The 12,947-nt window shown below is 38.0% G+C and overlaps 1 protein-coding gene across 1 annotated transcript in view; it reads left to right on the top strand.

Moving 5' to 3' along the window:
* The window catches only part of LOC128861436 (uncharacterized), an 89,068-nt gene that overhangs the window by 45,733 nt on the left and 30,388 nt on the right, over window positions 1–12,947 (top strand). The window contains exons 5-6 of the mRNA XM_054099572.1: window positions 4,788–4,994; window positions 5,176–5,306. Coding sequence (XP_053955547.1) covers window positions 4,788–4,994; window positions 5,176–5,306 — 338 coding nt within the window. The remainder of the gene's footprint in view (window positions 1–4,787; window positions 4,995–5,175; window positions 5,307–12,947) is intronic.

Here is a 12,947-nt window from a genome sequence, read left to right as displayed (position 1 = left end):
AACAATAGTATTAGAACTTATTCACTATTTTTGACAGTTTATTTGTTTCTTATTTAATTTGAATAATTTTTTATGCAAATATAGGTCATACTCTTACAAAAACCATATAAATTCAAGTTTGTGCAAATTAAATAAAAATTACAAAATTTCACACTTTTTAATCAAAATTTGTAGACAAATTTTAGCTATGCTTGTACAGTTTCATAGCTGAATGAATTTGGGTATAATAAACTGGCGGAGGCTGTAGCCGAATGCGTTAGTGCGTGATTACTATTCGGGAGTGTGTAAGTTCGAAACTCCATGCATGAACAGCAAATAATAGGAAAAGTTGTTTCTAATACCGGTAGCCTCTCGGCAGGCAATGACAAACCTCCGCGTGTATTTCTGCCATCAAAAAGGTCCTCATGAAAACGTCCTCCATTTGTGGAACAACATCAAGATGAACACTACACATAGGGAGAGCAACTCGGCCAAATATTATTTTCAATGTTCAAGTCTGAATAATTAAAAAACAAACATCCGGTACACAGTTTCATAGCTGATTGAATTTCAGTATAATAAAGTACCAGTTTGAAGAAGTTTTAGAAAAATTTCAGGTGTACAGTTTTATAGCTGATTGAATTTGGATATGAAAAAAAAACAAGTTTAAAATGGCTCAAAAATTTCGTTGTAGTCTTTGAACAAATTACGTGATGAAGTAAATTTTATAAATCGGTGGTGTTTTTCATTTAACGCTGCTTCAAAAAGTAAGAATATATATACATCATTTATAATACAAGGCGGGGGTTGAGTATTTATGGCATACGAACGGTGACTAATTTGCGGTTATATTAGCCGCTTTATGCTGCTGATGAAGTCCATCAGATTTTTGATATCGAGGTCTGCTATATCAGCAGGCGCAGGAAAAAAGTGAGAGTCAAAATGCTTAAATCTTAGTCACGCGAGAACGGGGAAGCTAAGGAGAAGGTGATGTGTGGTGATTCCACCTCATTCTCCGTACAGCTGTCGCAAAAAACACTCGGCATGTATCCCTCGTGGATAGTGCCCGTGAGGACGCCTACAAATTTTGAGTGCTGAGATTTTGTCATCATCAGAATATCCCTCGAACGCCTCCGATCTACTCATGGGCAGAAGGATTTCGCGTCCTTACAAGTTTGCGTATTTGCCCAGCACTCTCTGAGTTGACGGGAAGCTCATCGTTTTAGGAGTAGAGCGCAGGTTGTCAAAGTTGTTTTATTTTAACACGATTTTCAATACTTTATGAATATTTCTTGAATCTCATAGAGCAAATGGAGTGAGATTTTTCGGCTCATGTACGAAGCGCTTAACTCTAAAAAGAAATTTTTAATATTCTTTTCACCTAATTCTCTTTTAACACTAATTACACCAATTTACAAAGCTATTAGGCACAGATTGCGCTTAAAAACGGCATACAAAAAGTTGAGGCCAGGCTACGAAGAAAGAAATAATTTCGACGATATCTCTAACGCTGCTAAAGGGTTTTCCAATAAGAGGTGTTATTGGAGGTCTTTTCCCGTAAAAGATCAACGTTTTCGTGGCTTGTGTGGTACGTAGCGCCGTCTTGTTGGAAATAAACGTTGTCCAGATCAATACCATCCAATTCCGGCCATAAAAAATCGTTAATTATCTCTCGATAGCGTAATCCATTCACCGTAACTGTTGCTCCAGCTTCATTTTCGCCAAAGTAAGGTCCTATGGCTCCGCACCAAACAGTCACACGTTGAGGATAGAGAGGCTTTTCAGCAATAACTCATGGGTTTTCTGAACCCCAAATCCGACAATTTCGCTGGTTGAAGAAGCCACCGAGGTGGAAATGGGCCTCGTTACTCAAGATGATTTTTCGATGAAATTCCGGATCATTTTCATGCATTTCATCGACCCAATCAGCAAAGAAACGACGTTGTTGGTGGGCGGCCGGCTTGAGTTATTGTGTTAACTGGACTTTGTAAGCCTGAAGACGTTTGTGGAAGGCCTAATTCCAAAAAATGACGAGGAATTGACAAAGCTGGGTTTTTTTCAAAATTTTCGGCTACAACAGCAATATTTTCGGTTGTTCTTGAGTGACGTGCACGGGTTTTATTCTTCACATCACGAACTTGTCCCAACAGCTCGAATTTTAACTACTTTCTATGTGCTTCACGATGACCCAAAAATGTTCGAGTTTCACGAACCGCGTCTGCAAAATTTTCACCATTTTTATAGTGAATTTTAATAATTTCTCGATCTATTTTTATTAATGGCGTAGTTTCTACTTGTAAAATATCAAATATATTTTTATATATTTGTCAAAATATCAAAATTACAGCTTCAAAAGTGGCATCTACCGAAATAGCGGGCTATGCAAAATAACACATGTTATTGGAAAACCCTTTACTTAATTTAGAAATTCCGGCCGCATTTTGTATAGAAACATACAAGTACATATTCTTAGCGCCCTTCTTAATATTTCGGCGCCGAATATGTCCCTCCAAATGCCGTTACAATTATCGAATTCGCATTCACGCTCTCTCATCACTGCAGTTGTTTTTGGTTGTCACTAACGTCACTTTTGTCTTCGTTGGAACTCCGTCTACTTAAAACTACTACCGCCGCACTTTCGCTTATGCATTGTTGCCACCCAATAACTAACAACATAAGCATACTTTTTTGGACTATTTTCGCTCATTGATTTCAGAAAATCACACGATAGGTGACCTTAACATTGTAAAAGGGGGAATAGCAGGACATTTCCATTAAATCGTAAGGGTCTTAGCTTGTGCATATTTTTCATTTTAGTAATGAGATAAATGTATTGCCAGAGCTCAATAAAGGAACGACGTTTTCAGCGGTTGTTTTAATATTCAAAATTAGTAAAAATGTGGAAAGGCTTCAGATCCACCACATTTATTCCAGGCCTACCAAACTGTTCGAATATCAATTAAGATTTTTCGCATTAAAATTAAAAAGGCAAAAAGTCACGGCAATCATCGTTCCCACGACAGTCGGTTCTACGTTAGCGAAACTGCCCGGAATCGTAACCGGTCAAAGACTATCACTCCAGCAGTATTCCCCAAATATTTAGGGGACTGTTTATGCTGTTACGGCAAATTCGACGAGGAGCCCGGCCGATCAACCAAAACGGGTGTAAGCACCAATTATTTATTTATTTATTTTTCTTTTATGGTGTTACAAACATCACAGCGCCTATGCCGACCATTAAATTACGTCACAATTATTAGAATTTAGTCTGTCGTAGCAAAATGCCTTTTTGAAAAAGAAATTTAGAGCTTGATTGCTTCAATTTTAAAAATTTCCTATTTTGGCACTGATATAAAAACTTCAATATCTTTACACACAAGTAATCTACGATTGCTTTATAGCTCCTCCACTTCACTTTTTCAAGCAAATTCACAATGGAAGCAGAAAATCAGTGAGGACGCACTCTTTCGATATTGTCTGCCAACACTTTGCCAACTGATAAAATCTTGCATCGTTTGCCAAATTGATTTTAAGCAAAAAAAAATTTATATGAAAAAATGTCATTCCAAAGCAGAAGCTCGATTACACACAAAATTGTTTACGAAGAAAAGAAAAATAAAAATTTTGCATTAACTAACGATTAAGTCATCCTGAGCCAACACACAAACATACACACTTGCACGCTCACGAACGTCAACTGCTTATAAAGGGTGACCAATTTAGAGGTATCGGATTTTAAATTGAAATAAAACAACAAAAATTGGATTGGATAATCTTAATTTTGTTCAGAACCATTCATGAAATTTACTTTTTAAAGATAATCCCTTTCAAATGTTGGCCGCGATTGCGCCGCAATTCGGCCATCCGTAAACACCTATTTTGAATGACCTCGCGACTCGCTGGACGACTTAGGTGTCGATCGGTATCTCGTGAATAACTTTAGTAATGTTGGCTTCCAATGCCTCAAACGAAGCTGGTTTATCCACAAAGCATTTAGACTTTACACTCTTCTTCTTTTTCTTAGCATCACAATCCTTGGTGAACCATTGCTTTATTCACAACCCCGCGCCATTTGCCTCTATCTAGGGATTTAGATTTAAAATATCCTCACAGAAAATAGAGTATAAAGGTGTGATATCACACTATCTTCGTGGTCAACCCACTGGTCCGAGACGAGAGATAAATTGCTCACCGAAACGACGTTGCAGTAAATCTATTGTTTCACGGGCTGTTTGGCAAGTAGCGCCGTCCGCTGCCTTGTTGGAACCAAATGTTGTGAAGATCACTAGCTTCAATTTCCGGTATCAAGAAAACGTTTATCATAGCGTGATAGTGTTCGCCATTAACAGTTACATTGGCGCCAGCATCCTCTTTGAAGAAATATGAGCCAATGATTCCTTTAGCCCATAGGTTGCACCAAATGTTTGTTTTCAATGGGTGTAGTGGCTATTCTTGGATTGCTCTTCAGCCCAAATACGGCACTTTTGTTTATTGACGTAGCCATTAAGCTAAAAATGCGCCTCATCACTTAACAAAATTGTGGAAAAAGTGAGCGTTGAACGCTTTTTACAGCGCATCGATTTTCGTAGTATAATCGAACGATTCGTAAATATTGTTGAGGCGTAAGTCTCTCCATGATGAAATGTCAATTCACACGGAAAAACCCTGTGCATTTAGTTTGGCAGTAGTCTGATCTGTCAAAAAACCCCCTATTAGAAAGAGTACCTCCAATCTGGTCACCCTTTATGTATGTCCTTCATCTTGTTATTGGAGTGGCATACTCACTAATATCCTTGATTTTATTGCAGAACTACGACACTGGCACAATCGCAGCAGTTTTCAAAATCAAAATGCAATCGAAGAGTTTACCAATTCCAGTGGCGCACATTCGGATCGTTATGGCCAGGACTTTAGCTTGTTCAGCGCCTATGCAAATAATAAAACTTTTACGAATTCAATTCAACGCGCAGTTGACCGAGATGTACACAATTACACCGAACCCAAGTACTATTTAGGTGAGTAAGATTGAAGTCAATTTAAAATTGCACGACAAAATGAAAATTAGAAAGAAAACAAAAAAGGGAAAATTATAGCTAAAATATGTTGCAATAAAAATAAATTGTTTACCCTAATAATTTCCTTGGCATTTAACTTGTTTTAAACTAAAATTTGTTCTTATTACATATCTCCCTTTAGGCGATCTAATACCCGGCACTTATTGTTCACGCATTTTCAGCGACTGCGACAGGAAGGCGTGTCGCCTACAATCGCCCAACTTTCCAGGCATCTATCCACGCAATCTCACCTGCTACTATGCGGTGCGGCAGGTGAGTGTATAATCCAAATTAAGACGTACACACAAACGAAACGAAAACGTATTCAAATTCAACTGTCATCAATTAAACAAGCAATTACGAATGCAACTTAGCGTGAAATTTCCAATCGGTGCTTTGATATGCAGAATGAATTTAATTAAGTCCCAAGCCAAAAGGAATTTCAATGCAACGCATGAGTACACTGAACACGCTCTGCATGCCACTGACTATTGGAGAGGCACCTGTTCGCAGTTATTCAAATGTATTTTAATATAACTCAAGCATTGGTTTCCAATTCATTTTCAAGTGTCTTTCGGTTATCTCAACAAACAAGACTTCCCGTTGAAAAAAAAAACTCTCTCACAAACAACACGATTTTTGAACACATCTCGGAGGCGTGTTAACACAAAGTATAAAGTGCACGAATGGTTATAGCAACCGGAGAGAAAGTATGAAAGCAGAGAGAGTGAAAAATGCAGGCAAACGTCAATGCGTGGACGGAAATTCCAAAAGCACTCAACGTAATTAATAACACTCGTAGTGTTTGCCTCCCGCTTGGCTGAAAATGCCAACGAAATGACCAAAGGCACAAAACGGTGTTGTATTTGCCTTAATCGTTGTGTGGCCATAGAAGCTACCACTTAAGGAACAAATTTTACTTTGTTTTCAGTGCGAAAACAAACAGATGTTTGCCTATTCGACAAAAATAAGAAAAATATTATATTAAAATAATAATATAATTGGCCAAATAAAAATGATAGAAAAACCAATTTAAATGAAGCAACAATGGCATAGAAAATTTCTTTGTAAAGGCATTACTCGAAAACGAAATTTTATTTTTTTAAAAACTTCCAGCTCATGGATACTTTGCATCACGTTAGGCGCCTTCAATTCGCCACTTCTCTGCGCGCTACGTTTGGACTTTGCGCTTTTAAAAATCCCTTAAGGCGCTCGCCCCCATTTGCAATGGTATTTTTTGGTGTTTCTTTAAAAGAGTGTAAAACGGAAACGAAAAAAGATCTTTAAATTTTTGTTGCCAGTATTTTATTTTTCGATCTATTGTTAAAAAATGAAAAAAAATTTTTGGTCATACGAGTTTTGTTCCAAAAGTTGTCAGCCTTCAAAACATGGTCTTCGAAAAAAAGATATGTCGCTGGTGACACAGATTCCGAGACTCACAGGTGTCTGCAATCAAAAAGACAAAAAGGTTCTTGTTCAGTATGAATGCCGTTATCGTGTGAGCTACGATCTTTGAATAAATAAAATTTGATGAAATGGCGCACGATCAAAGATGGAAAACCGTTTTTTGACCCTTTTTTGACTTTAAAGGTCCAAAAAAAGTACTAAAAAATTTGTTTCCAAATAATCATAATTCACACGATAACGACATCAACTCTACGTCATTTAAATTTGATTTCATCAAAATCGGTTGAGTAAAACCATCTATATCTGTGTCCATTATCCATGTGAAAGCCATTTTTCGAAGGCTGACAACTTTTTGAACGTAACTCGTATGGCCAAAAAAAAAAGTTTATTTATTAAAATAATTTATTGACAAAAAAAAAAGTCTTTTTTGCAACAGATATTTCCCTGTATGAACGCGGTGTAAATAATACTCATTAAGTGCTTCCACTTCTTTCTCAAGAATCATATTTATATTAAAATAAATTTTCTTAAATAAAACTTTTTACACATTAGTTTATACATCGAATAGTACAGGGTTTAATTGGAAAGTAATGAGCCTTATTTTTTAAGCGGTTTTTCAGCCGAAGGAGCACTTTTTGTAAAATGCCGCGTTTACAGTGCTTCCTGGAGGTACAAACTCCTTGTGGACTATGTCTCGAGAGTCAACAAAGATGATCTGCATTGTTTTGACCTTGGATTTCGACAAGCGCCTCCCGGCCTTCCTTGAACGACTTGTGCCACCGTTTTACCTGGGCACTGGGCAGAGATTGGTCCCCGTAAGTCTCCTTGAGTAGTCCAATGGTTTCGGTACTCGTTTTGTTTAGCTTTACGCAAAATTTGATCGAGTAACGTTGCTCCAACGATCGCTGCATTTTCGCCACTGCAAAATCCTAACACACTTTTAAAACAGCTTTCACGCGCGGAGCGATGTTGACTGCACCGCTGTTGGCAGCGAACTGGGGCCGGTTTTTAGTGGAAGTGGAAGGTCCAACGATCATTTTCCCCCACCAGCCGATTCGGGTGATCGCTTGGAAGACGCTCCGCGCGGGAAGGCTCATTACTTTTCAATCAAACCCTGTATTACATACAAATATTATTTCAATAATAAACCCGGCTAGTGAGGTTGCCTGAAGTTATCTCCATTAAGAAATGATTCTCATGTCATCTCAAGCTTGGAGTTTGAAAGTAAAAAATATTATTATGTAGTTAAGAGTAGGCGTGTCGCAAAGAGTGTATGAGCTTTACGACGGCATAGACAGAATTCAGCGAATAAAGATCCAGCAGCTTCGTTGGCTGGAGTATGTCATCCGAATGGATACGCTCCGGATCCAGCCAATATTTGCATATTTGCAGGCGGAGTTATTCTTGGGCAAAGATGTCACTCTGAGGATGTATAAATTCTGAAGTAGGAGAGGACTTCGTTTAAAATCCAACTGAGTGAATATGTATCTTGCCAAAAAGTGCTAATGCTTAAATGAATTTATTGTCGGAATTCTAATTGTGTTGAGTGAACTTTTAAGTAATACGATTTTTTTTCAAAGTTTTTAAGCAATCGCATTTCTTTCACCACTTTTCAACAATTTTGTTTCGAATGAAACATCAAAGTTCTTGCATTTTGGGAAATCACACATAATCATCCCCATATCACGAATTAAATACATGCCGAGTTTTCTTCAGGTAGACCATGTGTGAACCGGGTGCGCTCGGGCGATCTTCTGAGGTTGACAAAATATCAGCTCTCGAATCTCGTGGGTCACGGCTCACTATGCGCGAGGAATGCATGCTGTGAGACTTGGAATTATCACGAGTCCCTTTTGCACTGGATGTATGCAGGTTAAGGTGGAATCATCTCAGCACCTTCTCCTTAGCTGTCCTGCTCCGGTGGGACTAAGATCCAGGCATCTTGGCTCTTACTTCTTTGCTAAGCCTGCTAATATAGCTGGCGTTGACATTAAAAATCTGATGAACTTCATCAGCAGCTCAAAGCGGCTGACACAAACACAGCATAGTCATCGTTCGTAATACACACACTCTAAACCCACCCTCCTAACCATCCCGGCACCACCTCTCCCCGTCCCCTTCCTGCATCCCATCGGTCTTCCTCTTTCACATCACCTCCTTCATAATGGTATCACAAAGGACGAACCCAATTTTCTTCTTCCAAGTGTGCTAATTCCTTGGGCAACCATACCAACCTAACTTAACCTTCCTTAAGGTACCTAAATATTTGCTCGATTTGTCTCTTTCACAGACGAGCGAATAGATAGACCAACATTGGCAATGTATATTTCTTCTCGCACAACAAAGCACTTGGAGGAGAGCAGCTCCTCCAGTACTTTAAAATTTTCAGTTTTTTTTCATTCATTTACAATCTAAAGAATATCCTTAGAATGTTTTAAGCAAATAGAAAGTTCAAAAAGTCAAAATAACCTTTACATAAAGTCATAGCGTCGAACGAAAGACGAGTGGGAACGAAAACTTTAGTCGCGTTTTTCCGCGCTGCTGAAATTAAATCAAAAAGTAATCAAGATATCAATTTAAAATTTTACAGGGATATTCTTTAAATTATTGGCCTTTGCATGAAGTACAATTTTTACATTAATTATTAGTAAAAATATTCTTTTGATCAATTTGCTTGTAAAAAAAGTGTAATTTTTTTCTTTTTCACTTAAAATTTTAATTTTTTTGTTTTCTTTCATTAAAAATAGGTAAGTGCAAAGCCGAATAACTTATCTTAGTGAACTATTTTGGTCTGGTTGATATCAGTTGATTACAAGAGGCTGTAGATTCCACAGCGCGAACTAAAGCAGCCACGTTTGAGCAGCTGTAGCGCCGCCATTTTTTTTTTTTATTTCAAAACAATTTTTGTATATTTATTTAAGCATGAATAGTAATATGTAATTTATTTTAAGCTAATAAAAACTCGCAGTTTTTCGCAAAAAATGATTGAAAAACTCGTTATCTGGAGGAACTTTAACATGTTACGTATACGCTCAGATGACCCATATTATAAGGTTATCTTCCTCTCTATGCTGAAGCTTATCTTTGACCATCTTTATATGTGTATGTGCCTGTACATAAGTACACGTACCTACGCACGTATTTATGAATGCCCGATTGCGTTTTGAAGGAAATCATTTTTAACTTTTAATTTGCGAAGCACTTCATAATTTTTTTTTTAGAAAAATTTAGAAGACCTAATCCCGGTTTGTGAAGATGAAACAGTTTGGATTTTATTCTAAACTTAAAGGTGTTCGTAACATTTATTTGTTAAGCCGATTCACCAAAGAATTTATTAGCTCTTGTGCCAAATTCCAACGTTGAGCTAGTCAACTCCAATTTCCAGCCACAGTTGATTTAATCCGCTTAATAATACTTTCTCAATCGGATGCCCTTAATCTATGCATTGGATTCTTTTTACGGAAATAAGCTTACAGGGACTTTGTATCACTTACAATTTAACATTCGCAGCATTACTGCTGATATATGGCCCTAACTACAAGAAAAAAAATATTATAGTAAATAATAAAGGCATATATGATACTAGAAAACCGTATTCAGCCAGGAAGGGCAATAAAAACTATTCCTATGATAATTATAACGTTTTTGCATACTTAATTAGATATCATATTATGTGAAACGTATTTTATTCGAGGAAAAATCCCTTAATAAATTAAGTATATACACCGATGCATATTTCAAATGAGCTGAAGTGAACAATTTTTTTTCTTCTTTTTTTTTTTGTGTACTGTATACTCTTATTTTGCAAACCAGTTCGGTTTTTTTACTGCTGCTTTCTCCACTTTTAGCATTTTAATTACATTTCAAGTAAATGAAGTATTTTCAAAGACAACATTAATTTTTTCCTTTTCGCTTTACCATCCGTCATTTCATTAACTTGCCTCAGTGTGGCAAAATAAAACAACGGCTATGCAACAAACACTGGTGCTGGTCAAATGTACGAAAATTGAATTAGCCATATTTGAAGTTTTTTCTCACTTGAGGCGGAAATATGACAAAATGAATTCATCTTTTCTGGGAATTCACTTAGTTGAGTATTTTTTTAAAAGAGCTCTGAATTAAATCAAATGCAAATTGTTAAAAAAATGCAAAGCGATATGCTCGAATATCTTTTTCAATTTAAATATGGTGATAAAGGAAAATATTAAATTTTTTTTGTTAAAAAGTATACACAATTTCTAATGCTGATGAACAACAATTGCTAATGAATAGCACGAAGAACGAAAAAAGGCGAACAATATATAGGTATATATTTTTTTCCCTAGATGAAATAGGGCCTCAATAAACAAGTTACAATATAATTTCATTTGTTTATAGCTAGATGTTTAATTTGACTCCAGGGACGGCCTGCGCTGTCCGCCTCTGCAGCTACTTGCCGCCTCCATGTGTTAGCTGGTCTCCCGCACCTACGGCTTCCTTAGGGATTCCAGTCTAGCGCTGCCCTTCCGATGTCATCCCGTGGATTGTGCAATCGGACACACGATCCATTTCCGCTTCCGACGCATAATTTCTAAGTGAACTCAAAGATCATCGTTGCTTATAATATAATATCAGGTGCGAATATCTGCATTATCTTTCGTAGGCAACGGTTTAGGAAGGATTGCAAAGATTATGATATGCTTGTGGTTAAGTTCCATGTTTCACATCCATACAGAACTACCAACTTACGCTGGCATCAAATATTTTCAGTTTTGTGGGCCTGAAGATGTGGGTTGATCTCCATACATTGTCTGGCATGCCAAATGCAACGCGTCCTTTAGATATTCGGTTGCGTATGTCAGTTGTTGATCCGCCGATTTTTCAAATTATGCTTCGAAGGTAGCAAAATTCATCTACATCTTTAAGCGGCGCGTCGGCAATTTGAAAGGTTTGCGTTTCGGTAGTGTTAATCCGCATTACTTTGATCTTTCATGCGTCCTGTAGAGCCTAGTAGCAGACGACATGCTTCACCTGCTGACAAACAACGGAATCCTTTGTCAGGGATACGCAAATGACGTTGTAATTATAGCGAGAATCAGGTTCGAGAACACTCTTTGCGACATGCGGCAAAGAGCTTTAAACCTGACAAGAAAATGGTGTGCTGGTGTGGGTCTGAATAAAAACCCGTCCAAAACGGACATCATTTCATTCACACGGAAAATATTTTTACCAGGAATGAGAGAGATCAGCATGGATGGTGCTGCTAATGGTTTGGTTAGCGAATTTAAGTATCTTGACCTTGTCCTGGATGCCAAGCTTTGCTAGAAAAGGCAGGTTGGCGCAATTTACATCATGATAATAAGACAAATGGTGGCATATGGAGCAGTCACCGCGAACTAAGCTCCAGCACATAGCATGTGTGTGCACCACGCAGGTGATGCGGATCTGCTCTACAGCTGCGATGGAGGTGATGCTTGAGCAAACACAGCTTCATATAGTTATTCAGCAATCAGCCAAGCGTTCCCTGCTGAATATGACCAGGGATGGCTTCGGGAGAAGAAGAGTGATGTTATCTAAAATCATGGCAGTGTTGAAGCTGCAGCTCCCATTTACCCAGCTACCCAGAGATGGCATCACCAATGTCATCAAATTCCTTAAGAAGTTCAGAATTTAACTGAACGATAACTGTAGTAGACCTGCATTTGAAAGGAAACTTCAACAGTGTAGACTGCACTGGGCCACGGATGGCTCGAAGATCCCAGAAGGCATAGGCGCTTCAATTTGCGGTTCCAGAACCAAGCATTATGTGCCGATGAGTGGATTTCCAAGTGAAGATGTATGCCATCTGTCTATGTGCAGAGATAAGCTTAGACAGAAATTTCCAGAATGAGCGAATTTCCAACGTATTGACGAGAGAGGCTGCGGCCTTTCCAATAATAGGCCCCGAGCCTTTCCTTCCTATGGGACAACACACGATCAAGACGAAGGATGCGAGTGAAGAGCTACGTCAGACAAAATCCTTACTGGGAGAATGCAACCAAAATAGGTTTAAAAGGCTCATAACTTTCCATAAGAATTAACTAAGAATGCTCACGCGCATTCTCAGAGGCACTCCAGATTGCACAATCATCTGCACATGATAGGGTTATGATCTACTAACTCTTGTCGTTTCTGCAACGAATCTCAGGAGACTTCAATGCACCTTCTCCTGAAAAGCAGCGCGATAGCGCGGAAAAGGTTGACACATCCGAGCCAGCTGCAGCCAGCAGCTCTATCCTGCGTTTAATAAAGGAACTAGATCTGGATGTGGTACTGTAATAAGTAGAGGGCACAAAAGACTATGACGTCGAAGTGCAAACCTCATAAAGTATCTATCTATCTATCTACGTAAGTTAATGGAATCCGACTATGAGCATAGTATCAGCTTTTAACGAAAATCTAAGACGGAGTGTTTTTGAAAATTCAAAAAAATGTTTACCCAAAAACTTTTAATAGAAAAGATAATTTTTAAAAATTGCATTATCATAA

Source organism: Anastrepha ludens, chromosome 4 (genome assembly GCF_028408465.1).
Source record: "Anastrepha ludens isolate Willacy chromosome 4, idAnaLude1.1, whole genome shotgun sequence".
Taxonomy (NCBI): Eukaryota; Metazoa; Arthropoda; class Insecta; order Diptera; family Tephritidae; genus Anastrepha; species Anastrepha ludens.
Note: the sequence above shows the minus strand (reverse complement) of the source record. Positions and strands in the feature narration are given on the sequence as shown.